Source organism: Phyllostomus discolor, chromosome 8 (assembly GCF_004126475.2).
Source record: "Phyllostomus discolor isolate MPI-MPIP mPhyDis1 chromosome 8, mPhyDis1.pri.v3, whole genome shotgun sequence".
Taxonomy (NCBI): Eukaryota; Metazoa; Chordata; class Mammalia; order Chiroptera; family Phyllostomidae; genus Phyllostomus; species Phyllostomus discolor.
In genome coordinates, this window is record NC_040910.2 from 94,355,401 (window position 1) to 94,383,239 (window position 27,839).

At 39.8% G+C, this 27,839-nt stretch overlaps 1 protein-coding gene across 2 annotated transcripts in view; it reads left to right on the forward strand.

Annotated features, from left to right (window-relative positions):
- Nucleotides 1–772: 772 nt before the first annotated feature.
- The window catches only part of AATF (apoptosis antagonizing transcription factor), a 102,798-nt gene continuing 75,731 nt past the window's right edge, over nucleotides 773–27,839 (forward strand). For both annotated transcript variants that reach the window (XM_028519987.2, XM_036033618.1), the window contains exons 1-4: nucleotides 773–1,027; nucleotides 1,951–2,142; nucleotides 5,468–5,899; nucleotides 6,353–6,490. In XM_028519987.2, coding sequence (XP_028375788.1) covers nucleotides 937–1,027; nucleotides 1,951–2,142; nucleotides 5,468–5,899; nucleotides 6,353–6,490 — 853 coding nt within the window. In that variant the 5' untranslated portion in view covers nucleotides 773–936. The remainder of the gene's footprint in view (nucleotides 1,028–1,950; nucleotides 2,143–5,467; nucleotides 5,900–6,352; nucleotides 6,491–27,839) is intronic.

The following is a 27,839-nucleotide window of genomic DNA, read 5'->3' on the forward strand; positions in this document are numbered from 1 at the left end:
TGCCTAAGTGTAACTAAATTGATCCTATTAAGTCTTTATATTTTGAGTCTACCCGGGTCCCTCCAATGGCAGACCTGAATTTTTTTGTATTTGTGGATCAGTTCCAAGTGTTTGAGTATGCCCTCATCTTTGAACAGCAAAAATATCATCACCGATGAGCGTGCAGTAGAGCAGTAATCCCCTTCCCACCCCCTTTCCACTAACCAGACAAGACTACTTGGAGGAACTAGATAATCAATCTTTATTTAAGTACAGCCATAGCAATTTCTAATTATTCCTATTAATAAAGACGACTGCAGTCCGCCTCACACTCACACATACACATCTCTAATGTAGGATTCCCAAATCCTGGCTGCCGCTGGGCCAGAGGCTTAAGCCGTGCCCCGGGCCCCTCCAAATTGTGAAATGCCAGACCTGCTTTAGGTCCCAGTCTGTGCAAGCCCGAAAGCGCACTTGAGGCTCAAGACGCTTACGATTTACCCCTCCTCCTTCCCAAATCGGCCACCATGCCTCGCGGCTACTTTACGCTTTATTTGTAAGCATATCTTGGACGAATCTTGCGGTATATTTTAGGTAATGGGACAACGGCGACTCGCTTCGCAATTTTTGCTGAGCGCGGGGGACAGGCAAGTATCTTGCGCGTTCGCGCACCACCCAACACAGCCCCAGGGCGCACGCGCACACGCGGCTGTACCGCGACAGTCCTTTCAGTCTCCAGCGCGCTTCCGCCTTCACTGGAGTGGTGACGCGAAGGCCCCGCCCCCTCCCGAACGCCTCCCGGAAGTTGCCAGCCCGGAGCTGGCCGCACCGCTCCGCGCGGTTCCTGGCTGAGCTGAAGAGGAGTCTCCGGGCGAGAGGAGCCGGCGGAGAGAGAGCCTCAGGGCTGGTTCCGCACGTTCACGTGCCCGGCGCGGAGGGGAGTGAGACCTGGTGACGATGGCTGGGCCGCAGCCCCTGGCGTTGCAGCTGGAACAGCTGTTGAACCCGAGACCGCGCGAGGCAGATCCAGAGGCCGACCCAGAGGAGGGTGAGGCTGACTGGGGCGGGTAGGCCACGTGCAGAGCGGTGGGTCTGGCCCGGTGCGGACCCGGGCAACGGGTGAGGGCCGGCAATCTTGTGCGGAGGAAAACTGACTCCTGGAGGGTTGCCCCGGGCTCCGGAGGAGGGCTGCGGCTTCTGACACGTTGTCTAGACTGGGCGCTCGGGAGGGCGGAGCAGGCCGGGGGCTACGGCTTGGTTAACTGTTGGTGGAGGGCTGTTGCAGGGAGCCAGAGTCTTAGGAGCAGATTGGAAGTTACCTTGCAGGATGCTTTTACAGGAATTGCATTAGAAATGAGGAGGAGAAAGGCTCATCTGTTTTTAAAAACTCAGCCTGTCCCTAAGAATTTACTGGGAGAATGAAGTACCAGATTTGCATGGTGATGTTTTAAGCCTCTTTAGGCCTCAAGACATTAGCCCAGGAGCTGAACGAGACTCGGTTTTGTAAGCTCACGTTCCAGGTCTAGTTGGGAATAATCCTGCTTTAGGCTTGAACCAGAGAAGTGTGAGGAAGGGAGAATAATGAAGGATAAATGTGAGTTCTGGACTGTCTTAGGAACCAGGGCTGTTTATCCAGGATAAGCAAACAAAACTCCTTAAGGGATAGGATGGAGTGAGGATAGAACGCGATGGTGGTTGACTTACAATATCTGAGTGACAGTTGAACGTGGAAGAAGAATTACACTGGTTTTATATAGACATATATCCTACTAGTAGACAGAGTCAGCTTTTTGTTCAGGAAGAGCAGTAAGATTGAGGTCTGTCTACGTTGGGAGCGAATGAGTTCCCTGTTTCTGGAAGTTGGCGGGGTTTTGTAGGGGACATTCAAGTAGAAGTTGAAAGTGTTGGACAGGGCTACCATTAAAGTGTCTTCTGACAGAGAGATTCTTATTACTTTCCCCCTCCCCACAGCCACTGCTGCCAGAGTGATTGACAGGTTTGATGAAGGGCAAGATGGGGACGGTGACTTGCTGGCTGTGGGCAGTATTAGAAAACTGGCATCAGCCTCCCTCTTGGACACAGACAGAAGGTATTCTGGCAAGACCATCTCTAGAAAAGCCTGGAAGGAAGACCATTGGGAGCATCCTCCATCTGGTTCATCTGGTGAGTAGTTATATTTGCATGATTTATTTTTTTTTGCCTGGAACTCTTTCTTTCCTAATTTTTTCACGGTTAAAATCCCCCCCATCCCCACCTCCTGCTTTAATGAACTTTGCAAGGCTAGTCTGTGTACTCCCACCTATTATCTTAAGAGAGACCATTGATTTGGCATTAGAAAGGGCCTTAGAGATATTCTAATTTCACTTAAAAAATGGTAATTTCACTTCATAAGGAATCTAAAGCCTGGATCTATCAAATTGCTACATTCCTTATATTTAACCTAATAGTTCACCCTAAAATGGGGTGAGAGAAAAGGCAATGTTAGATACTGCAGAGGGCTTTCAAAAAGCATTGCCTCTGATAAGCATACTGACTGATCCTTTTCCTTCAGTTTTTTCAGTCTTGCATTGGGTCACTGTATGATATCAATTTGTGAAACTAATTTTTTGCCATTGTAAAAGTAATAATCCTTCCCTATTCCCTGCAAAAGTGTTAGAAGATGTGAGCTTATAGTTTTAAAGCAGAGTGGAAGAAGGGGCCGGATATGGTAATTATTGAGTGGATGTCATTTGTTTTTCTTCAGAGAGGTCAGAACTGCTATGTTGAGAATCCATAGATAATATGAAATAAACTTCCACTTAGGTTATGATACTGTTTTTCGCCGTGTATAATGTGCACTTTTTTTGCCCAAATTTTTTAGGGAAAAATAAGGATGTGCATTATACATGGGTAGTATCTAAAATACCTTGTATCTATTCTTGTGTTTTGTAGTTATTTGTTACATAAAATTTCTTGTACCATAATATGTTCAAAAATAAATGCTAAAGTTCCTTTATAATACAAAACAAGTATCTAAATATAAATGAATAAAAAATTTAATTAAACAATGAAAACAGAAGATTTTTTTTCCTGAAAGTTTGGGTCAACAACGTGAGTGTTCATTATACACAGGAGCACATTATATATGGCAAAATATGGTATATATGATTTAGTCCTTGATGTAGTTCTGAGGATTCCTGATAAGCTCATTCCACATTCTTTGTCTAGAGACTGATAAAAAGACCAGTATGTGACAAATGTCATATTTATTGAGCTCTCACCATGTGTCAGGCACTGTGGCGAGCCCTTTAAGTTCTAAGAGCCTGGGACACAATAAATCCTCATTACATATATCATCTCATTCAATCTTCCCAATAGCTTTGTGAGCTTGGTATTATTTATTCCCATTTTATATGTAAAGAAATTGAGGGACAGGTTGGTTAAATAACTTATTCAAGGTCATGTAGGTAGTAAGTAGAAGATCCTGGACTTAAATAAGAAAGTCTTACTCCAAGATTTTTATTCTTAATTAGTACTTTTTTTAAATAATATTTTTTATTTATTCATTTTTAGACAGAGGAGAAGGGAGGGATAAAGAGGGAGAGAAACATCAATGTGTGCTTGCCTCTTGTGCACCCCCTACTGGGGACCAGGTCTGCAGCCCAGGCATGTGCCCTAGCTGGGAATTGAACTGGTGACCCTCTGTTTCGCAGGTGGGTGCTCAATCCACTGAGCCACACCAGCCAGGGCTATAGGAATGTTTCTTAATCTGAGAAATGGCATACCTTTAAAGAACTTTGCATTTGGTTTTTGTGTTTGTATTTTTGACAGCCTTCTCTGTGTCTTGAGTTAATATGTAATTTTTAAAAGAAGTACTGACCTCAACTTTAACTGAAACATAATCAACAAAAGAACAAAATCAAGCAAAATATAACCACAGACATTGAAATTAAGAATAATCTGACAGTAACCAGAGGGGAGGTAGGAAGGGGTAATGGGGGGAAGGGTTTTCAGGAACTGCTCTGAAGGACACATGGACACAACCAAGGGGGAGGGTGGATGCAAGGGAGGGAGGTGGGTTTGGCTAGGGCAGGGGAGAGTGGTGGTGGGAAAATGCAGACAACTGTAATTGAACAACAATAAAATAATTTTAAAAAAAAGAAGTACCGAAGGCCTCTCAAATCTTTGTTTTATTGTTGGCAACTGGTCCCTGTATCTAATAATTATGTTTGCTGTACATGGGACCTTTATGTTCTACCATGGAAGAGATAGGAAAATCAATAAGAACCTTAATCAGGTGATACCCTAAGAATAAGTAAAACCAGGGCCCTTAACTAACATTCCATTTACTGTAGGATCAAGTTCAAATTCCTTCCTACTAGAGGTAAGACACTCCTGATTTGGTCCCTGGGCAACTCTGTGGGCTCATGTCCTGCGTTCTGCACTCTAGTGTACTCTTATGGTGCTAGACCTTTGCATATGCCATTTTCTCTTTTCTTTCCCCTTTCTATGTCTGTTGAGCTGTTACCATATGCTTAGTAAGTAAAATTACAATATCTCCTACACATCCCTTACCTTTTCAGTAGAGTTAGGTGGTTCCTTCTCTATATTCTATACTAATAACATTGTAACATAATTATTGGTATGTATATCTACCACTCCCACCAGACTATGAGGCCTCCCTCATAGGTGTCACATTCTATTTGTCATTCCTTGGCATTTTTCTATGCCTGGCTCATAGTTGGTGCTTACAAAGTATATAATAAATAGTGTACACTTGTGTAATAGAGATGGTGCATTTGGGATAGTTGATGATGACCTACATCAACTATACATTTAAAAATATTTTCATTTATATTCTAATCCTCATCTGTGGACATTTTTTTCATTGCTTTTAGTGAGAGAGAAAAGGAAGGAGAAAGAGAGGGAGAGAAACATTGATGTGAGAGCAAAACATAGATCAGTTGCCTCTTGTACACACCCTGACTGGGGACCGAACCCACAACCTGGGCATGTGCCCTGACTGGAGCTGGTGACCATTTGCCTTGTGGAATGATGCCCAACCAGTCAAGGCGTAACATATATTTTTTAGATACAGGTTTGGGAAAACTGGTTAATTCTCTCATATCTGTTGAAATCTGGCCCTTTAAGGTCTAGAACAAAAGCTGTATCTTCCTTACAGCTTTGCTTAAATTCACTTGTCCCCACAGTTAAAATGTCCCCTTCTCTGGGTTATTAAAACTTTGTCAAAGCACTTTCAAGTCTTTTCTATGTTATAGTTTTACAAGTTTTTCCCACTAGAACCTTTCGTTAGGATAGGATTAATGTTCATCTTTGCTTCTCTGTTAGCATTTTAGAGGTAGTAGATGTATAATAAATATTGAGTATAATGTACAATATATATTTTTTATATTGATAACTGCCATGGTCCTTTAGATGAAATAAAAAATATGGCCTGGTATTTGCCTCAATGTAACATCCATTATTCCTTCTTCTCTCCCTTGTTTAGACAAGGAAATATCTGATGAAGAAGAGTCTGGAGATGGCGATTCCGAGGGGCTGGGTCTGGAGGAATCTGATGAGGATGCTATGAGTGCTGCTGAGGAACAGGACAGTGGTGACGATGGGGACAGTAGTCAGGCCTGGAGGAAGGGGAGCAGAAGCCACTCCAAGAAAACGCCAGGCTTCAGTATCCAGCACATTAGTGACTTTGAAAAATTTACTGAAGGAATGGATGACCTTGGTAGCAGTGAGGAGGAGGAAGATGAAGAGGAGGAGAGTGGCATGGAAGAAGGCGATGGGGAAGAAGACTTCGAGGGTGCCAGTGAGGAAGACGGGGCTAAAGACAAGAACAGTGAAGATGATGGCGTGGTGATGACCTTCTCCAGTGTCAAAGTTTCCGAGGAAGTGGAGAAAGGCAGAGCTGTGAAGAACCAGATAGGTTTGTACATGGTTTGCTCTTTGCTTATTTTTCAGAGTGTCTGCATTTGATGTCCTTTTTATTTGTTTATTTGTTTTTGGCTGTTCGCTCTCTCCTGTGTCCTTCCAATTAGTTTGCGACATGCCCCACTTACCTAGAAGCCTAAAGCCCCATTCCTCTACGCTTAGCCAGCCATTTCTACCCTGAGCTGCTTAGCTGGTTCTGCTCTAGTACTTCTGGCAACTGTGGAAGATTGAAGAGAAGAGTGTTTTCTCCTCTCTTTGGGCTTTAGCATTCTCTCTCATGTAGCAAATATTTGCTTCTAAGATACTGAATTTATTTACTGTAATAGAGAGTGTTCCCGTGGCATGAAACTGATAAAGCTGTGCTGCTTAGAGACTGGTGTGATTTCCTATCCCTTGCACCCCTCCCCTCTGCAGAAAGATTGTAATGGAATTCTTTTTTCTTTCTCAGCACTGTGGGACCAGCTCTTGGAAGGAAGGATCAAACTACAAAAAGCTTTGTTGACTACCAATCAGCTTCCTCAACCAGATGTTTTCCCTATTTTCAAGGACAAAGGTGGCCCAGAGTTTGCCAGCGCCCTAAAAAACAGTAAGAACACTTATACCGTATTGGGATACTTTGCAGCACCACATAGTTGAAGAAGACATGTGGTTTTAGTGATAATATGGTATAAAATAGTAGTTTTAACCTTAAAAATAGAAATATAGGCCTTTTATCAAATGAAGATAACTTTGGTTGAAATGGATTGGGTGCTCTAGTCATGTTTGTTCAGTTTTTTTCTTACCTGCCCCTCTCTTCGTGTTACTTCTTTTAATGCTCAGAGAACCCTCTTTGAAAATCTGCTGTAACAGAAAGGGAGAGAAGGAGCAACTACACTCAGTTCATTCGAGTTGTCTGTATCTTATACTTAAAAGATGCCTTTTTGTTGCTGTTGTTGTTGGGAAGTTTCTAGAACATGCTAATATGACCTCACTCATATCTCTTTCGGGTCGCACAGAGTGAGGACAGGTGATGACAGGACAGGTGATGACTGGACAGAGGGAGCGAAACATTTCAGAAGAGAATTGCTGAGCTGCAGAAACCAAAAATTTTAGAAGCAAAAAAAACTTTAGAAATATTTTGTTTCCTAGTCCCTTCATTTTACAGATGAGAGAGCTGTGGCTCATAGAGAATGAATGGCCCAAAGTTACAGAGCTTGTTCATGCATGGCAGAGAGAAAACTCCAGCTTTTATGCTTTTCTTTTTTTTTAATTTAAAATATTTTTTCCTTATTGATTTTAGAGAGAGAGGAAAAAACATTGATTTATTATTCCACGTGTTGATGCATTTATTGGTCGATTTTTGTATGTGCCCTGTCCAGGGATTGAACCCACAACCTTGGTGTGTTGGGATGACATTCTAACCAACTGAGCTACCTGGCCAGGGCACTGTAGGTCTGAGGTAGAGGCAGATTTGGGGCTAGTGTGATTGGAATTGCTATTCCCCATTTATGTGCTGAGACTTAGTGTTTTCATTTGCTCTTTAAAGTTTATTTTTATATTATCATAGAGTTGGAAGGGACCTGAGGAGAATGTCTGATTTGGTATCTGCCTTTAGGGACAATCACCTTGAACCATTCAAAGTAAATACGTATGTAGGATTTCTAGGGAAGGGCATTCTGTGGAACTTTTCTATAGAAGACGTGGTTTAACTAGAAATTGGAACTTCCTAGAGTCCAGTCATTAGGTAGTATGTCCTGCTGTAATTGAAGTCTGTTTCCTATGTGAAAGACCTTCAGGAGCCCTGCAGATACTATGAGGGTGGGACTTTTATATCTTCTCCCCCAGCTTTTCCCCTTTCTCCCTTAAATAAATGATGTAGATTGGCAGTTTTCAAAATTTTTGAGATTTTTTTTTAGCACTTTCCTGCTTTTTGTTGTCCTAGTACCCTAATTCTTGGTTTGCTTTGAGTGAGTCCCAGACTGCTGTAGGTTAAATGCCTGAAATGTTTTGCTAAAGAACTTTTCCATTTTTTGCTTATTGTACTCTTATTGCATGAGCCTTTCCATTTTTTTGAGTCATCTTAAAATATTGATGTTTTAAGGGTTAGTCAGTATCAGGTATAATGGACACATTTTTTTTCTTGTATACAATTTAATTTTTAGCTACTTTAGTGTTATTTAACTTTTATTTTACAACGGTTCTGATCTTTTTAATCTGTCTTTTTTTTTGTTTTTGTTTTTTGCATTTAATCAATTGACTCTTTGCCTCATCGGTGACCTCCAGTTAATCTGACAGATGTCTGTTAATCTGACGTGGTGGGTTATGGTGGAAGAGGGAGAAGAAAGGAACGTTTGTTCAGTGTCACATATTCTAAGATGGCAGAGTGGGGAGTTTTCTAATAACCAGAAATTCTGCACAGCTGACAAGTAGTTAATTTTTGTTTGTTTACAACCTTCTTATGACAGTATGACAAGTATGTTATAGACCTGCCTGTCTTGGTAAACACAGTTTAAGAACAATTTCTTGACTATAGTCTGAGGGGGTATATAGCCCAGGGGTAGAGCATTTGACTGCAGATCTTCACTACATTACTCTGGGTGAAGAATCTATATTGTGTGATAATGCTGGTGTGGAACATAAGCTGAATTTGCACTGACCTCAGAACGAACACTGGAAATTACTGTCTTTAACTAAATCTCTTTTCAGTTTGCTTGGTTTTACAGAAATTCAAGTCAGGATGCCTAGGTTTAGATTTCATCTCTGTGACTGTGGGCAACTTAACATCTTACTAAAATGGTGATGATAAGGTTGTGAGGATTAAAGGACATAATATAAAGCATTAGCACAGTGGCTGGCACACAACACCCCACGAATGTTAGGTGTGGGGACTATCTTTTTGTGCTGAAAGAGGCATTTGGCAATATTCAGCTATGCGAATGATGGTCATCATTGTAACAAACTATCATCCACACTGTCTTCAGAGTTTTCTTGGATGTTTTATTAGTATTCATATTCCATATATAATTTAAATCAACCATTTGTTCTAGAAAGTGGGTAGTGTTATATTCCACTATAATACTTAAAATTCAGCTTCTGCCTCTGACGCCTATGGAAAGGTGAGTAGAGATTTCCCTGTTGCCAAACCCAGAGTGCTGCCTCCCTGAAATGTTCAACCTTTCCTTGAAAAATTTCCCTTTGGCTTTGGTGACACTGCATATGCTGTTGGGTTCTCCTGCCGTTCTGATTTCTTCTCATCTCAGATTCTTCTTTTGTCCTCCCAATGTCAGTTCTGTTACATTTCAGATCCTGTCCTCAGGTAGTGTTTTCTTGACATATTTTCTTCTTGGCACCGTCATTTAGTCTCATAGTCCTAACGATAGCCTCTAAAACAGCAGACTTCCAGCTGTATTTGAGTCATAGTCAACTTCTGAGCATGTCTTTGTGTATTTAGTGCCCTAAGCTGTACTTTGCAGAAACTAAACAAATACCTCCTTCCTTCCACAACACACATATGCTTAGTCCCCAGTCACCTTGATGTTACATGTTGGTAATTAACTCTCAAACTGTGAAGTAATTTCAAAGACATTTTTGGATATTTTAGTAGCTGCATAAGTGGTAAGGCATGAAGTAACCTTAGCAAAATTAAAGGATTTTTAATACATGAAACCATTTCTCTAATAAGATTAGCTTTTTCTCTGATTTTACTTTAAAAAGTTCTATAGTATTAGAAGGCAGGTCTTTTAAATTGGTAGCAATGGTATATAAGGAACAGGGCAAGTCACTTAAGGAAAACTCAGCAGGAGTTGTTTAAAAGTTCCTCAGGAGCTATGTATCAAACCTGTATAGAAGTAGAGGGAATTGTACAATGAACATATACTGTTACCAGCTAAGCAACCATCAACTCACAGCCTATCTTATTTCATCTATACCTGTACTAACTCTGCCCTTACTTCTGGGTTATTTTGAAGCAAATACCAGACATCCTATCATTTTATCCATAAATCAACATGTATCTCTAAAAGAAAATGATTTTTAAAAAAATAATTACAATACCATTATTTCACATTAAAACATTAACAATGATTTTTTTAAAAGATTTTATTTATTTAGTTTTAGAGAGGAGAAGGGAGAGAGAAGGAGAGGGAAATAAACATCTGTATGTGAGAGAAGCATTGATAGGCCTCCCCTTGCACGCCTCCAGCTGTGCACCTGACCCGCAACCCAGGCATGTGCCCTGATGGGGAATCTAACTGGAGACCTTTCAGTTTGCAGGCTGGCACTCAGTCCTTTGAGCCACACCAGTCAAGGCAATGATGATTTTTTAATAAGCATAACTGATTTGAATGGATGAGCATTCCTGTAACAGGCACTCTCTACTATCTTTTTCAGACTTTGCTCTGTAGCTTTAAATGAAGTGATTAACGGAAAGCCAAACTTCAGCCATAATAAGTTGACCTTTTAGTGAAATGCATGTTATTAATGTACTTAATGAGATGCATTACAAACTGCAGTGAGCACCATGTTTCATTACAGGTCCAAAATGCAATATTATTAAAGACCTTTAATAGAAACAATGGTTGACATTTTGATATTTCCCATAAGCAAAAAAATCCAAGAACACACTATAATGTAATATAAATATAGAGGCAGTGTTGGAATTTTTTACTTGCCTAAGAGTGTAAAAACAAATTCCATTATTAATAAATTACCTTTTGTTTGCTCCCCCTCATCTTTCCACTTGTAGTTCATAGTCATCCTCTTATCTTTTTGTGGCCCTTCCCCTACTCCTTCAACTATTTTGACTTGAGTAGCTTAAAAAATTTAATGTTTATTTCACCTCAGCCCTAATAGATACTTTAAAGAATAACTTTTAAAATTTTGAGTAAGTCATGGAAAACCACAGAGCATTGGTAATGTTTCTGTGTTGTTTTTAATTTTATTTATTTTTAAGTAGGCAGTACATGCACATGGCTCAAAAGTCAAAAGATGCTAACAACTATGTAGAATTCTCCTTCTCTTGTACCCTCGCCACTCAGTTCTTTATCCTATAGGCAACAAATACTATCAGCACACTCCTCCCCTTTTTAATTACTCAGTTGCCTTGGGTGACAAATTCATGAACATCTTTTTCAGTGTTCTCTCAATTAACACTTTATGGGTTCATGGCAGAGTTCTTGCAAATGATCTGTAGAACCCTGAAACATTCTTAATTACTTGGAATAGGTTTGAGAATTACTTGGGCCTCAGGTACTTACAAGCTTCTCCAAGAGTAGCATGGTGTAGGATTAAGGACCTTTATTACTGTGGACTTCATCTAGCTAAGATAATGTAAGATTGGTCTTTTTGTTTCAGCCTATGGCTATCGTTTTAAAAAATAGCTTTACTGTTTTAATTATAAAATTATGTCATGCTTCCTTCAAAGATTCAGGAAATACATAAAAGGATAAGAAGAAAATAAGGATTACCTGCAATCCTGCTACCCAGAGGTAACCACAATTGTCATTTTGATGAATATTCCTTCAGACCTTTTTCTGTACTTGCATACATACCCTCTTTTTTTTTAAACAAAAATGGAATCATCTATTTTGTAAGTTTATTTTTTCTACTTAATATATCATTTCATGTCAGTATATTTAGATGTATGTCAACATTTTTAGTAGCTACAGAATATTCCATTTTATAGGTTTATTGCAATTTGTTTAACCAGTCTGTATTAATGGATGCTTAGGTTTATTCTAGTTTTTCACTTTTTTCTTTTTTTAAAATATATTTATTGATTATGCTATTACAGTTGCCCCCATTTTTCTCCCTTTGCCCCCTCCTCTTGGTACCCCCCATTCCCTCTGGCTGTACTCCCACTTACTTTATGTCCATGGGTCATGCATATAAGTTCTTTGGCTACTCCGTTTCCTATGCTGTTCTTAACATCCCCCTGCCTATTCTGTACCTACCAATTTGTACTTCTTAATCCCTGCACCTTTTCCCTCACTCTGCCCCTTCCCCCTCCCAACTGATAACCCTCCATGTGATCTCCTTATCTATGATTCTGATTCCGTTTTGCTTGTTTGCTTAGTTTGTTTTTAGATTCAATTGTTGATAGTTGTGAGTTTATTGCCATTTTAATGTTCATAGTTTTGATCTTCTTTTTCTTAAATAAGTCCCTTTAGCATTTTATATAATAATGGCTTGGTGATGATGAACTACTTTAAGTTTACCTTGTTTGGGAAGCACTTCATCTGCCCTTTGATTTTAAATGATAGCTTTGCTGGATAGAGTAATCTAGGTAGTAGGTCCTTGCTTTTTCATCACTTTGAATACTTCTTGCCAGTCCCTTCTAGCCTAGAGTTTCTCAGTTTCTTTTGAGAAATCAGCTGACAGTCCTATGGGAACTCCTTTGTAAGTAACTATCTGCTTTTTCTCTTGCTGCTTTTAAGATTCTCTCATTATCTTTAACCCTTGGCATTTTAATTATGATGTGTCTTAGAGCAGGCCTCTTTGCATCCATCTTGTTTGGGATTCTCTGTGCTTTCTGGACTTGTATATCTATTTCCTTCCAAATTAAGGAAGTTTTCTTTCATTACTTTTTCAAATAAGTTTTCAGTTTCTTGCTCTGTCTCTTTTCCCCTCTGGTACACCTGTGATTCAAATGTTGGCACGTTTGAAGTTGTTCCAGAGGCTCCTTTCCCTATCCTCATTTTAAAAAAAATTTTTTTCTTGCTGTTCTGATTGAATGTTTTTTTTATTCTTTATGTTCTAAATCATTGATTTGATTCTCAGCTCCATCACTCCACTGTTGATTCCCTGTAAATTTTTCTTTATTTCACTTAGTGTAACCTCCATTTCTGCGTGGGTCTTTTTTATGCTGTTGAAGTCCCCACTGAGTTCCTGGAGCATCCTAATAACCTGTGTTTTGAACTCTGCATCTGGTAGGTTGCTTATCTCAATTTCTTTAAGTTCTTTTTCTGGACTTTTGATCTGTTCTTTCATTTGGTCCATGTTTCTTTGTCTCCTCATTTTGGCAGTCTCCTTGTGTTTGTTTCTATGTATTAGGTAGAGCTGCTTCGACTCCCTGTCTTAGTAGTGTGGCATGTTGTAGGAAAGCATACCCGAAAATTGGGTGGGATAGAGTCTTAGGTAAGACTAGGCTAGGGCAACCTGTGTGAACCAGCTGGATGGAGTCCGGACATGGTGTTGCTGCTCTCTGGCTCTGTGTAGCAGAGGGCTCAGAAAAGGGACAGTGGCCGCTGCCTGGCCTGTAGAGTTTTGTCTGGGAGGGAGATGTCCCCTGGCACTCGCCCTGATGCCAGACACTTTAGTTTCTCCTGTATGACACCGATGCCCTTCCGGCTGCTGCCCCAGTGCTGGAGCTTGGATGGAGTGAGTCTGCGTAAGTCCTAAGTATGCTGTGGGCCCTTTAAGAGGAGGCACCTGAGAATTTCTAAGTTTCTCTACCACCCTAACCCCCACTGGTTCTTACAGCCAGAAGTCATGGGGACTTAGTCTTCCTGGCACTGGGACCTTGGGCTAAGTGGTTTGGTGTAGGGCTGGGATCCTTCCTCCTGAGGTATCCCTCCCGGCTTTTATCCACCACATGTGGGTTTGGGACTGCCTGCTCTGCCTCTCCACATCTCCGCCTCTCCTACGCATCTGGATGGATGTGATTTCTTTTAATTCCTTGATTGTTGAGCTTTCATATAGCTGGATTTTCTGACGATTCTGGGTGATAGTTGCTCTGTAGTTTAGTTGTAATGTTTGCTGTGGTTGTGCCAGGAGCCATGTTTACTTACGCCCCCATCTTGTGCTTTTCTGAGTTAGGACCCTGAGGGCGTGCAGTGTCCAGCTTTGGTGGCTTTTCCCTTTTCTCCATCACAAACTGGACATGAGGCTGACATCGGTGTCGCGCATGTGTGTAGGTTGCTGCAAGGCTGCAGGGTTGCATGTGGCTGGAGCAGGAGTTGGTGTGCGCTGTGTGGAGCTAGTTAGCTGAGGGAGCTAGTTTTTCACTTTCATAAATCAGGCTTTGAAAAGAGGTACTGTCCAATAGAAATATAATGCAAGCCACATATGTAATTGTAAATTGTCTAGTAACCACATTAAAAAAGTAAAAAGATATAACATTAATTTTTGTAATATTTAATCCAATATATCAAAAATTGATTTTAATTTTAACTATATTGTATATGACTATAAATGAGATACTTTTGTGTATTTTTTTTCATGTCAAGTCTTTGAAATCCAAATTGTATTCTACACTTACAGTGCATCTCTAGATTTGGACTAACCACCATTTGAGTACTCAGCACTCACATGTGTCTAGTAGATACTGTATTGGGTAGTACATGTCTGTATTCCCTGGAAATGCAGTTGTCAGGACAAGGGATTGTATGGTGCTTTTTTAAAAAAAGGGCTTTTGGAATATGTTGAGAAAGTGTCCCTAGAAGAAGTATAACAGTTAAAATTCTCATCTCTAAGTTATTTTCCTATACTCCTGCCTCCAGAGTATTAATTGATTTCTTACTTTTCCTAAACTATAGGTAGGAATTGAAGGCGATCGTTTCTTGATAACTTTCTGTTTGATATTTACATAATACCTGTTGACTTAGTATTGCAATATGAGGGGGGACCCCACCCCAAAAAACCTGGAATTACCTTCTGGAGGGCAGGCCCCTTGGAATACAGGCTTCCCCTGCTGGATGATTGTTCTAGGAACCCAGCTGTATCTACCAGCTGGCGTTGTATGAGGGTCTGCGTTCAGCTTCAGTGAATTTTTTGGAAGAGTCTTTCAGCGCATTTGCCCATTTCATGGTGGGTGATTTACTAGTGCACCTGCCCTCACTGTGCTGAGTGTAAGCAGTTTTTGCACCCCACCCTCCCTTATTCACCTGATCTCGCCCCAGGCCACTTTTTTTTTAATTACCCCCAGTGAAACAAGTCCTCAAAGGGAAATGTTTTCCCAATGTGGAAGAGTTGAAACAAAAAAACAGCAAAAGCACTAAAAGGCATCAAAATTGATGAGTTCAAAAACTGTTTTGAGCAGTGGAGAAAATGTCGATAGGTGTATTGCATCAAATGGAGAGTACTTTGAAAGTGACTGAAGTTTAAACATACAGAAATAACTGCACACTTTTTTATAAATTTTGGGGTTTTTTGAGTCCCCCTTCATATATGCTATGTTTTGTGTATTTGTTAGGGAATAAGCTCTGTGTAGGAAGACTTTTGGTCCCTCTCAAGCTGCTACCTAATTTGTTCAACCTGGTTATTAGGCACTTTATGATACATAGAGAGTTAAGTTGGATCACAGGTGAAACCAGGAGGATTGTCACATTGTTCCACAGTAATGCCACCTACCCTGAAAAGATGAGATTTAGATGGGTCACAGAGCTGTGAAAGCTTCAAAACTCCTGAAACCAATCTAGTTAGAAAATTTATTTTTTTTTCTTTTCTTTTTTTTAAAGAATTTATTTATTTTTAGAGAGAGGGGAAGGGAAGAAGATAGAGAGGGAAAGAAACACCATTGTGTGAGAGAGAAACAGTTGCCTCTCACACGTCCGCAACTGGGGACCTAGCCCACAACCCAGGCATGTGCTCTGACCAGGAATCAAACTGGTGACCTTTTGGTTTTCAGGCTGGTGTTCAACTCACTGAGCCACACCAGCCAGGGCATGTTTTTTTTTTTTTTTTTTTTAAAGATTTCATTTATTTATTTTTAGAAAGAGGAGAGGGAGGGAGAAAGAGAGGGAGAGAAACATCGATGTACAAGAGATACAAGGTACATCAATCATTGCTTCTTGTACTCCCCCAACTGGGGACCTGGCCCGAGAACCAGGCATGTGCCCTGACTGGGAATCGATCTGGTGACCTTTCAGTTAGCAGGCTGGCACTCAGTTCACTGAGCCACACCAGCTGGGGCTGTTTTGGGTGTTTTTGTTTTTGTTTTCTAAGGCATTAGGGCTGTCTTCAGCTCTGGAAACAATCTTGAATAGTAATGAGTTAGAGAAGGCAGCAACTCTGGCTGGTAGTAGCTCCTAGGGGTTCCAAGCAGGATCACACTCTCTTGTTATTCACGGTGAAGTTGTACACATCTCTGTATATTGGAGCCTCTTCCTATGGACATTTAATTAACTCGCCTTTAATTATATGCCTGGGCTAAAGAAAGAGAGGGAGAGAGAAACAGCTTAAATAGTGCCAGCAGTTCTGGCTGCCATGTTACTCAGTGTGTGCCCTGGAGTAAGCATGAGAGGCCAGGTAGAATCTGGTTTTGGATCAGTTATTTTTTGTTCTTGAATACCTCTCATCAGACAGACTCTGAAGCTAGTGTTTAAAGTTACAGCATAACCCACCCCCTCAAAGTTCCAGCATGCAGTCTTTGTGCAGCATGGTCCCTGAACACACTCATCTGTTTAATCAATGAAGTGGTTGCATGCTCTGTGTTTGAGACTAGAAACTGTGCTGGATCTGTGGAGAGACAGCATGGTGCTGAACTTCATGGGCAATTTTAGGGATTTTTAAAGTAGTTTTGTTAGAACTTGACTTTTGCTTTAAGCTCAGACTTTATAGTGTAGAACCTAACCATTGCATAGGATGCTGCTCTGTTGTTAATGTCTTAAAACCTATTCTTAAATCATTTCACTGAAATTATACATGAATATAATAATACAGAAGCATTCAGGAAGACAAGAATCCTTTGCCTTTCATTCAGTCTCATTCAAATTCTGCTTTACTTGTATAATTTTAGATACTTTGTTTATATCTGTATTTATTTCTTTACTTGTATAATTTTAGATACTTTGTTTATATCTGTATTTATTTCTTTATTCTCTGGGTGAAAGGTGAACATGTGCCTGACAGGTTAGGTGAACGAGGATTGAACATTTACTTTTGCAGCATGGTGGGCAAAGGGGTTTGACACAACTGTTTCTAAGGGATGTTGTTTTGAAGGGGAGCAGAGAAATGGGACATTAGATGGAGAAGGATGTGGAGTCAAGAGAGAAGTATGGTGTTTGTTTTTGAGAGGAGATACAGAACAGCATGATAAGAAGGGTCCCCAGAGGGGAAAGCTGATGTTGCAGGAGAGGAGGGATACCTGCTGTAGCAGTACCCCTGAGGAGGTAAGTGGAGACGGGCTGGTGCACGAGAAGGGTGGCTTTGACAGCAGTATGGACAGTTGAACTGTAGTGACAGGTGAGAAAACAGTGTACAGATAGACACAGATAGGTAGGAGTCTATGAAAATTTCTTCTGATCGTTCAGTTTTCTCTGAAACAGAAGCTCAGTTCATAAAGTGCTGATGAGGAATAGGGAAGGTGGTAGTAGAAATTTTGAGGATAAGATAGGAAATAGTCATTTCATCTTCTTTCCACTGGTTTTACATTCTGCCCTGCAACTACAACCAGGATTTCAATGCTTTATCCATATGTTGACCCTAAGAGTTGAAAACCAATGTTATTAGCATGTAAATAAGGTATAATATCAGGGCCGGGAAGAACTGGAAAATTACTTTTTCTTTCCTTTGGGTTCCCAGTCATGGCTCCTAGGCCACTCAAAGGAGAATATTCCTAGTTTAGTTCAAGCTAGTTCATACTTCAAGTAGAACTTTTATTACCCTCCATCAGTTGCTTAATGTCATGCTGTATTTTAGTTTGCTTCACATTTGGATTATTAATTTATTAAATCATTTTTCCTTAGGCCTCTCTAATTTCCTTTTTCACCCCTTGTAGCTAGCTCAGTTTTATCATCTCAATTATTGTTCTCCAACCTTTAAATCATGCCTTCTCTTCTGTTACATTTTCCCAGTTTGAACTGGCTGTTCTCTGGGACTGACGCATGGTTGTACTCCTAGGCCTGCCTTTCATTGCTCTCCTAGGATAGAGCTACTGCCTTCCAGCTAGCTCTCTTGTCTTCCTTTATCTCAGTCTGCTTTGTCAGTTTGTTGCCAGACATGCAAGGAGAGTAAATTATTTGAGTTCTTGTAGATTTAAAAATACTCTGTTCTCATTCTTCACTGATGGATTTTAATTGATTTGGTATAAATTTCTAGGTCGAACCCTGGCTGGTATAGCTCAGTGGATTGAGCACTGGCCTGAGAACCAAAGGGTTGCCAGTTCAATTCCCAGTCAGGACACATGCCTGGGTTGCAGGCCAGGTCCCCGGTGCAGGATGTGGGAGAAGCAACCACACATTGAAGTTTCTTTCCCTCTCTTTCTCCCTTCCCCTCTGTCTAAAAATAAATTAAAAAATCTTAAAAAAATCATAAAATAAAAAAATCACATGAGATAACACAAAAGGGCTTTAAACATTTTTTTCTAGGTTGAAAATTACTTCCCTTCAGAATTTGAAAGTACTGTCCTTAGTTTCCTATTGCTACTGCAACAAATTACCACAAGCTTAGTATACAAATGGCACAAACTTATTATATTATTGTTCTTGAGGTTAGAAGTCTTAAAACCAAGGTGCCAGCAGGGTTGTGCTTCTTCAGGAAACTCCAGGGGAACACTTGCGTTCTTGTCTTTTCCGGCTTCCAGAGGCTGCCTGCATTCCGGAGCTCGTGGCTCTCTGGCCCCTTCAAAACCAGCAGTCCCATCACTCTGGCCTCTCCTTTTCTGACTGACCCTACCGCCTCCCTCTTATAAAGGGCCTTGTGATTACATTGGGCTGACCTGGCTAATTCAGTATCATCTTCCCATCTCAGATCCTTAACATAATCACATCTGCAAGGTTCTTTTGCCAAGGAAGGTGACACATTCCCAGGTTCTGGGGATTAGGATGTGGGCATCTTTGGAACACCGTTCTTCAGCCTTCCTGCCACATGCCCTACTGTCTTCTGTCATTTGAATGTTAGGAATGAGAAGGTGTGGTGGTTTGAGTCACATTACTTTGTAGGTAACTCATTGGTACTCTCTGGAAATGTTTGAATCTTGCTTTATTCCTTTTTTTTTTTTTTAGATTTTAAATATTCACTTATTTTTTTAGAGAGTGGGGGAGGGAGGGAGAAACAGAAGGAGAGAAACATTGATCAGTTGCCTCTCGAATGCCCCCCATCTGAGGACCTAGCCCACAGCAGAGGCATTCGCCCCGTTTGGGACTGAATGGCCACCTTTTGGTTTGTGGGCTGACGCCCAACCCACTGAGACACACTGGTCAGGAGGGCTTCCCTTTATTCTTGATTTTCTGAAATGGCCAGAAGAGATGTCTAGGTACGGGTCCTTTTCAATTCACTGTGCAGTGTACTTACTGGGTCCTTTTAGTCCAAAGATGGGTCATTCGATTTTGGGAAAATCTAATATTTCTTTAATAATTCCTTGTCTCTATTTTCTCTGTTCTCTTATAGATAATAAACCTGGATTAGTGTTGTGTCTCAAACGTGTTTGTCCTCTAACATTTTCCATCTTTTGGTGATTTTCCACGTCTGTCTTCTAAAAGACTTTGAGTTTGATTTCCAGGTTTTTTCAATTATATTTTTAATCTCCCAGAGGTCTTTTATTTTCTTAATGTTCCTTTTCTATGTAATTAATATACTTGGAGTATACTATATACATTTAAAGCTTTTTTGTTTTCACTTTAGTTCCTAAAATTGTTCCTATTTTCTATCAGTTTCCTGTTTACCTTGGACTTTTCTCTCTTTTTAAAATTTTTATCCAAGTTATACATGTATATAATTTAAGGAGTCAAATAATTCAACAAAGCTTGTTAAGAAAACTGGATTCTGCTGGCTGTGCACATCACCCCCTTGCCATAACCTACTCTCCTGAAGCAACAATTAAATTTTTTATTATTTTGTTGTATTTTTTAAATCCATAGGATTTATCTTTATATCTCTAATTAATTTATTTTGTTTCTATTTGATTTTTCAGTTTTGGGCTTTATCTATTGACTCCTCATTATGAAAATGAGGATTTAACTCTCGTTCCTAGTACACTGATACATACTTTCTTATCCCTTCGTGGTTATATTGCAATTTGGTTGAGCAGTAGTCAGTGTTTACAATATTATGTCTATGTAAACTGTTCCCAGCTGAGCCGAGTCATATCTATGTTATTATTTTTCCTTTCCCACACACCATTTTGTTTTCTAGAGTTAATAATTGCTCCATTTTCATTTGTTTTGTTTTCTATGCCGTAATTCAAACCCAAACTTTTTTCTGGTTATTTAAATATCACCTCAAGGTATTCAGTGATGTCAGCTATTCTGCCAATTTATCTTCCTAAAGGAGTCTTTCTTAAAGTCTTTGACCTGCTCTAATCTGACTGTTCACCTTCTCCCATGCTAGCTGTTATGCTGGGATCTTCTCTGTATTCCAAGTCTTTCTTGGTTTACTTAAGCTGGTAAAGCACAATCTCTCCTGGCTTGCTGAGATAGGGTTCATGAGAGATTAACTTTTTTAGACATTGCTTATCTGAAAATATCTTTATTCTGTCATCACAATGACACTTATCACAATTGACTGTGTATAACATTCTAATTTTTTTAAAAATCCTCACTTGAGGACATATCTTGATTTTGGAGAGAGAGAAAGGAGGAGAGAGAGACAGAAACATTCATGTGAATGAGAAACAGTGATAGGTTGCCTCCCATATGCATCTGACTAGGGATCAAACCCACAACCTAGGAATGTGCCCTGGGCAGGGATCGAACCTGCAGCCTTTTGGTGTATGGGATGATGCTCCAACCAACTGAGCCACCTGGCCAGGGCTGTGTGTAGAATTCTATAAAATATTCCATTGTCTTCCACCTTCTAAAATTGCTGTTGATGAGTCAGAAGTTATTCTGATTCCTGATCTTTTCCATCCTCCCTTTTTGGAAACTTCTCTTTGTTTGAAGAATTCTGGAATATCGTGAAGTTTGCTCCTTAGCATAAATGTGTTTTCATTCATTGTGCAGAGTACTTGCAGGGCCTTTTCATTCTGGAAACTCATCTCTTCCAGTCCTGGAAAAATTTCTTCACATTATTTTGTTAGTGATTTTCCCTCCTGTTTTCTCTCTTTTTGGAAGGCCTGCTATTTGGTGTTAGGCTGTTCCTCTGGTTCTCTTTTTTTCTTTATTTTTCCAATTCTCATTTTCTCCTCTCTCTCTCTCTCTCTGGTTCTACATTCTAAGACATTTCCTCAGCATTCTTTTTTAAATTTAATCTTTGTTGAATTTTTTAAATTACCATTTAGTCCCCTTATACCTACCTCCCCCCAGCAATCACAACACTGCTGTCCATGTCCATGAGTCCTTTTTCCTTTTTGCTCCATCCCTCCATCCCTTAACTTCCCCCCTTCATCCATTCTTAGCTTTATTTTCAAAACCTTTGAGTATTTTTAGTTCTTCTATTACATTTTACTTTTATTTTTCTGAGGATATACCTGATACATATGTTCTTAGGGTTCTTCCTGAATAGTCTGTTTCCTCCAAACTTTATTTTTTAACCCCTGTATGACACATTAGAGGTTTCTCTCAGATATTTGGTGATCCTGTGCTCTTGGTTGCCTTTTAAAAGGAGGATACCATGGGAGGGAGGGATGGGTGGGCTGGGATGGGAGTAAAGGACAGAAGACTGTACTTGAACAATGATTAAAATAAAATTGGAAAAAAATAATAAAAGGATGATACCCAAAAGTTGATTAGAAGCTTTGTATGGTTTTTTAAATATTTAATTTATTTATTTCTAGAGAGGGGAAAGGAGGGAGAAAGAGAGGGAGAGAAACATCAGTGTGTGGTCGCTTCTCATGTGTCCTCTACTGGGGACCTGGCCTGCAACCCAGGATTGTGCCCTAACTGGGAATTGAACCAGCGACCCTTTGCTCCTTAGGCCCATGTTCAATCCACTGAGCTACACAAGTCAGGTCTAGAAGCTTTGTATATTTAGGTAGGGCTCTTTGTGGTTTCCATTGTAAAGTGATTGACCTGGGCCATATGGGAACCCCTAATGTCAGTATTTTTAGATTTTCGCTCTTCAAGGGATCATAGTTGCTAGAGTACTTTCAGTCTCAGCGGGGCTGCCAACATTCTAGGAAGTTCATAGCCTAGCTTGGGGATTTCAATGTTCAGTCTGTGAACTTCAACTTATTCCCCTGTTTTTAACATTATGCCCTTGCCCTCAACTGTGCCTAGTACCTTACCCCTGAACCCTGCCCCCCCCCCCCCACCACTGCCCTTCTACTTGAGACACTTTCTGTTAACTCTCTTCAAAGGATAAACCTTTAAACTTCTGCCTGAGTAAGTAAGGGGCGGATCTGGTGTGTTGACTTTTTCAAGCTCTGCCTTCCTTTCTTCTTCTGGAGATGTCTAACACCCCCAGTTCCCCAATCTCCTGGCATTTTGTTTATGGACTGTTAAATGGGATGCTTCTCGTCCTTCCCTGCTAACACCAGGCTCAGCTTGCTCAGGTTTGCTAGGTCAGTTATTTGTTCACCTGCTTTTTTAAAAAGCCTGATTCACTGAGGTATAATTGGCATACAATACCGTGCACTTAGGTCCCATTTCTCTAGTCTTGGGTTATATTACACATAAAGTTGCCATGAATGTTTGTGTACAGTAGCCCCACTTATTTGCGGGAGATACGTTCTAAGACCCACAGTGGATGCCTGAAACTGTGGATATTAGTACCCTAATCAACTCCTTCAACTGCTGGAGATGTGGCAGCAGCTTTTTCGTTGGCAGAAACAGCCTCTCCAGTGATTTATATAGTTTTCAAACCTATTTCTGAATCTTTGTAACCATCCCTTACTTGCAGTAAGTGGCTTAGTGTCACTTGTTTCAGGGGATCCCTTGCTGAAGTCTTTGAATGGCCTCAGTGCTTTCTGGAGTGACACATTGCTGTTCGTCAGAACATGTTCTCTGTTCCTGTTCCACCCACAAACTTAATACCTTTTCCATCTTAACTAAACACTATTATGCACTGTGGCCAGAACTTTTGAAGCTTGAGGTGAGATAGTTAAAGTAGCACAAATTTCTTTTCCTTCTTCACAAGTTCATGGATAGAAGATTCATTCTTACCTCAGATCTTATCAACCTTACCATACGATTTTTTTTCTTTCCTTATTAAGGTGAGAACTTTCACTTTTTCGATTAAAGAAAGCACTTTAAGGCTTTTCTTTGGCATGTCCGAATTGCCAGCATCACTGCTCTTGCACTTGGGAGCCATTATTAAGTGAAATAAGGGAGATTTGACCCGAAGCACTGTGACTGTGATAGTTGGTCTGAAAACCTAGATGGCTGCTGAGTACCTAACGGATCGGTGGCTTTTATAGCGTGGATATGCTGGACCAAGGGGGTGATTTGCATCCTAGGCAGGGTGAAGTGGGACGGTGAGAGATTTGATGCTCTTCAGAATGGTATGCAATTTAAAACTTATGAATTGTTTATTTCTGGAATTTTCCATTTAATATTTTGGGACCCTTGCTAACCACTGGTAACTGAAATCTTGGAAAGCAAAACTTTAGGTAAGGGGAGCCTACTGTACATGCTTTCGTATGCACACATACTTTCACTTTTCCTGGGTGACTAAGAATGGAATGGCTGGGTCACATGGTAAGTCTATGTTTAATTTATAAAGAAACTACCAAGCTGTTTCCCGAAGTGGTTGTACCATTTTACAGTTGACCAGCAGTGGATGAGTTCCAGTTGCTTCACATCCCCGTAAACACTTGATATGATGGTCAGTCTGTTCAATATTAGACATTCTCACAGTTGTTTAGTCTGTTGGCTTTTTTGGCTTACCAAACTGACTTGCTGTCATCTCTCTCATACTTGGTTTTTCCTTTGTGGGTTTATTCATTTTAAAAGTTACTTTAATCAGTGGAACAGAATAGAGAATTCAAAAATAGAGTCTTACAAATATGGGTAATTGACTTTTTACAAAGGTTCAAAGTCAGCTCAGTGGAGACAGGATAGTCTTTTCAACAAATGGTGCTAGGACAATAGTACATTCATTTGTAAAAAAAAAAAGTGACTTTCAATCTACAGTTCACACTTTATACAAAAATTGACAGAAAACAGATCATTGACTTAAATGTAAAACATAAAACTATAAAGTGAAGAACACATGGGGAAAAAATCCTCATGACTACATTAAAGAGTTCTTAGATTCGACACCAAAAATATAATGCATGAAAGAACAAACTGATGATTGGCCTAAATCAGACTTAAAATCTTTTGCTGTGTGAAAGATGTGTTCACAGAATGAAAAGACAAGCTATAGACCTAGAAAAATATCTGCAAATCACATATTTAACAGAAGACTTGTGTTCAGAATATATGAAGAGCTCTCAAAACCCAACGGTAAAAAAGTGTCCATAAAAAAATAAACACAGAAGATTTGAACAGAGGATTCACTGAGGGAGATACATGATGACAAACAAGCACATGCAAAGATGTTCAACATAATCATTGGTGTTGAGGTAAATGCAAATTAAAACCACAATGAGATGCTACCATATACCTGTTAGAATAGCTAAAAAACCAAACACCTGACAACTCCAAGTGCTAACAGGGATGCAGAGCAACTGAAACTACATCCATTGCTGGTGGGAATGCAAAATAGGACGGCCACCTTGAAAAACAGTTAAGCAGGGAGGGTTTTAAACATCATTATATTTATTTATTTTTAGAGAGAGGGGTGGGAGGGAGAAAGGGGAAGAGAAACATGGATCGGTCGCCTCTTGTATATGCCCCAACCAGGTACCAAACCTGCAACCCAGGCATGTGCCCTGACTGGGATGCCCAACCTGCTGAGTCACACTGATCAGGGCTAAGCAGTTGTTGTGTGTGTGTGTGTGTGTGTGTGTGTGTGTGTGTGTGTTTAAAAATAAAGTTAAGCATGTATATGCCAAGTAATCCAGCAGTCTTAGTCTTAGGTATTTACCATAGAGAAATGAAAACATATGTCCACACAAGGCATGTACATGCTCATTTATAGCAGCTTCATTCATTATCACCCAAAATTGGAAATAGTCCATATGTTCTTCAGCAGGCAAATGGATAAACAAATTCTGGTACATTACTCAACAATAAAAAGAAACAGATGATTGATAAATGCAAAAAACATGGATGAATGTCAAAGGTGTTACAGCAGTGAAAGACTCCAGTTTTAATAGATTATGTACTTCAAAATTCCATTCAGATGACACTCTATACAAGGTGAAGGCGTAAAAGGAAGGGGAGCAGATCAATGGCTGGCAAAGGCTAGGGTTGGGGAAAGGGTTTGGCTATAAAGGGGCAGCCTGCTTTCTTCTTTGTTTCGTGTAAGTTTCTATTTTCCTCTTCAGTAGCTTCATTTCCTTGGAGTGTTTCCCACCTGTTTTTCCACAGTGGCTCACCGCTGAACCCTGCAGTTTGGCTTGATTGTGAGCATTTTGCTTGGATTGAGGGAGGGGCTATAAATAGTTGTGTGCTGATTCCCAGATAACTCTGGGAATATTTCTTATGGTAATGGATACATGATACAGTACTTCTAGGGATGGAAGAATGGGCTACATCAACCTATAGTGTCATTTTTACTTGAAATATATATCTTTGGTACTAAAACCTTACCCAGAAGAGAATAATAGATTACACAGAGCTTCTAGATTTTGATGTGGGTTAGAACTGAAAAATGAGATGTCTTTAAACTCTTTTTCCCTCTCTCTTTGATAAGTGATATAATGTGGTTTGGACACTCAGAGATTCCTGAGATTCCAGGTTCTGGTTGATGATTTACTGCAAAATTGCTTATAAATTGAAGTAGAAAATGTTTTGCAGACCTGGCAGCTTTCTGGCTTCACACCCATTTGTCACCCAGCATTTCCCTTTGTGTATAGAACAAGAATTAATTAGGCTGCACTGCAGGAAAAGTTTATGGCTATAATTTATATAGGATGAATTTCTTTTTAAAGAGACAGCATTGTTTTGTTATACCTATATACATGTAAGTGTGTATATATAGAGAGAGTGGTTTTTCTCCCCTTAAAGCAATGTCTGTGAGCTTCTGGAATAAACACTCATTTTTCTGTTTAATGCAAGATGTTGGTGAAATAGACGCTCTTATAGTGATTGCTTTCTGATTTAACTGCTGGTTTTTTGTTTCTGGTTTTCAAATTCATTGTATACTAGTGAGTAACACTGTTTCAGGCTTTCATTTTAGACATTGGTCAGACACCTCTGGTTTTAAGAGGTTTGTATTCTTTTGGTCTCTTCAAAGATTTGGGATTCTGGTTGTTGGATTTTTTTTTTGGCTCTTGCTCATTCAATTAATGTTTTCATAATCAATGCAAGTCAGAACTTGCAATTTGTTCCTGATTTGCACATTAAAGAGCTCCATTAATTAAGAATCCTGGTGTTTGGCATGTTCCCGCAGGATCTGTGCATTATTTACATGTTAAAAGTGCAAGATGCAAGTTTCTCAGTTTGTATGGCAATTGCCGTTAATCCTGCTTTCTTTCTTTCTTTTTTCTTCTTCTTTTTTCTTTTGCTTGTGAATAACAATTCACAACTCACTGAAACTCCTTAGGGATACATTGTACCAAAATAGGAACAAGTGATCCAAATGAGGGGGACCGCAGTAGAAGAGCAGGAAGTAAATCCTTTGTTTAAAGGGGAAAATTCCCCTGGAAGACAGAAAATTTTTGTTTGTTTTTTGTTGGTTGTTTCACTTGGCTAAGGGTAGGAGCTTTAATAGTGTTGAGTTGTAATTCTGTTGACTTCAAATTTGCAGATTTTTTTTTCTCGATAATAGTACTTGCAGTGATAAATGAAGTTGCCTTTCATAACTCAAATAAACCCAGAAATTTTGACAAACATCCTCCTATGTTTATGTCAAGTAAGCTGTTTCATAATATTCCTGCTTTCAATAGCTTTTTAATGAAATTCCTTTCCCTAGTATTTGGGTTCTGTTATCATTTCTTTTGGAAGCCAAGGTCTAAGCCAGAGGTGGGCTCCATCTTGGTATGTAAAAGGCATGTGGAAACATGAAATCAGATTACCAGCTACAACTCATGTTCCTTCTTTCCAGTTTTAACCATGGCTAATGCTTACCTACTCATAATGTAATTTCCTAATAGTAGCTAGTCTATCTTTAAAAATAGATGTGAAGCTGAAAAGCATTTTTCAAAAATGTAGAGACATTTTTTCTCTGAAATTATGAACTTGCTGAGAATTTTATGGGACTTAATTTGTCCTTATGCCCTTCCATTATGATGTATATAGAGAAAATCTTTACATATATATAAAATCTTCACTGTAAATATACATATATTTATACACACACACAGTATAAATGTATGTAAAGGAGAAAGTAAAAGTTCTTCCAGTTTCCCAAATCTCTATACCTCCTCCTCAAAGAAAACAATGTGGGGTATATTATTTCAGACATTTTAATGTATATATATTTCCCCCACTGTATCTACTTTTCCATGAAGTTTTAATGGAAGTTTGACTAGGAGAGGAGATGGGGTGGGGGGGGGGTGGCAGGTGGTGTGAAGGGAGAAAAAAAACATAATGTTACTTACGAATTATCTTAGAGAAAGTCTATATATTGATACCTTCAAGAGATAATTCTCTTTTTTAAAGATTTTATTTATTTAATTTTAGAGAGGGAAAGAGAGGGAGAGAAACATCAATGTGTGGTTGCCTCTCATGCACCCCCTACTGGGATCTGGCCTGCAACCCCAGGCATGTGCCCTAAGAATCCACTGGCAACGCTTTGGTTCACAGGCCAGTGCTCAGTCCACTGAGCCACACCAGCCAGGGCTCTATCTTGGTAATTTTATTGTGCAAGTATAAATAATGCTAGTTGCCTGTATACACTAAAAACAAAAATAGCTCCCATTTGTTAACTGTGCTCTACTCCCCATGTACTGTATTAAGTTTTTTACAGATGTCTCGTGTAGTTCTCTCTGCAGCCCATGAAATAGGTGCTAATCGCAGTGTTGCACATATGAGGAGATCAAGTCTTGGAGAGGTTGGTAACTTACTTAAGGCCACACAATTAGAGGCAAAGCT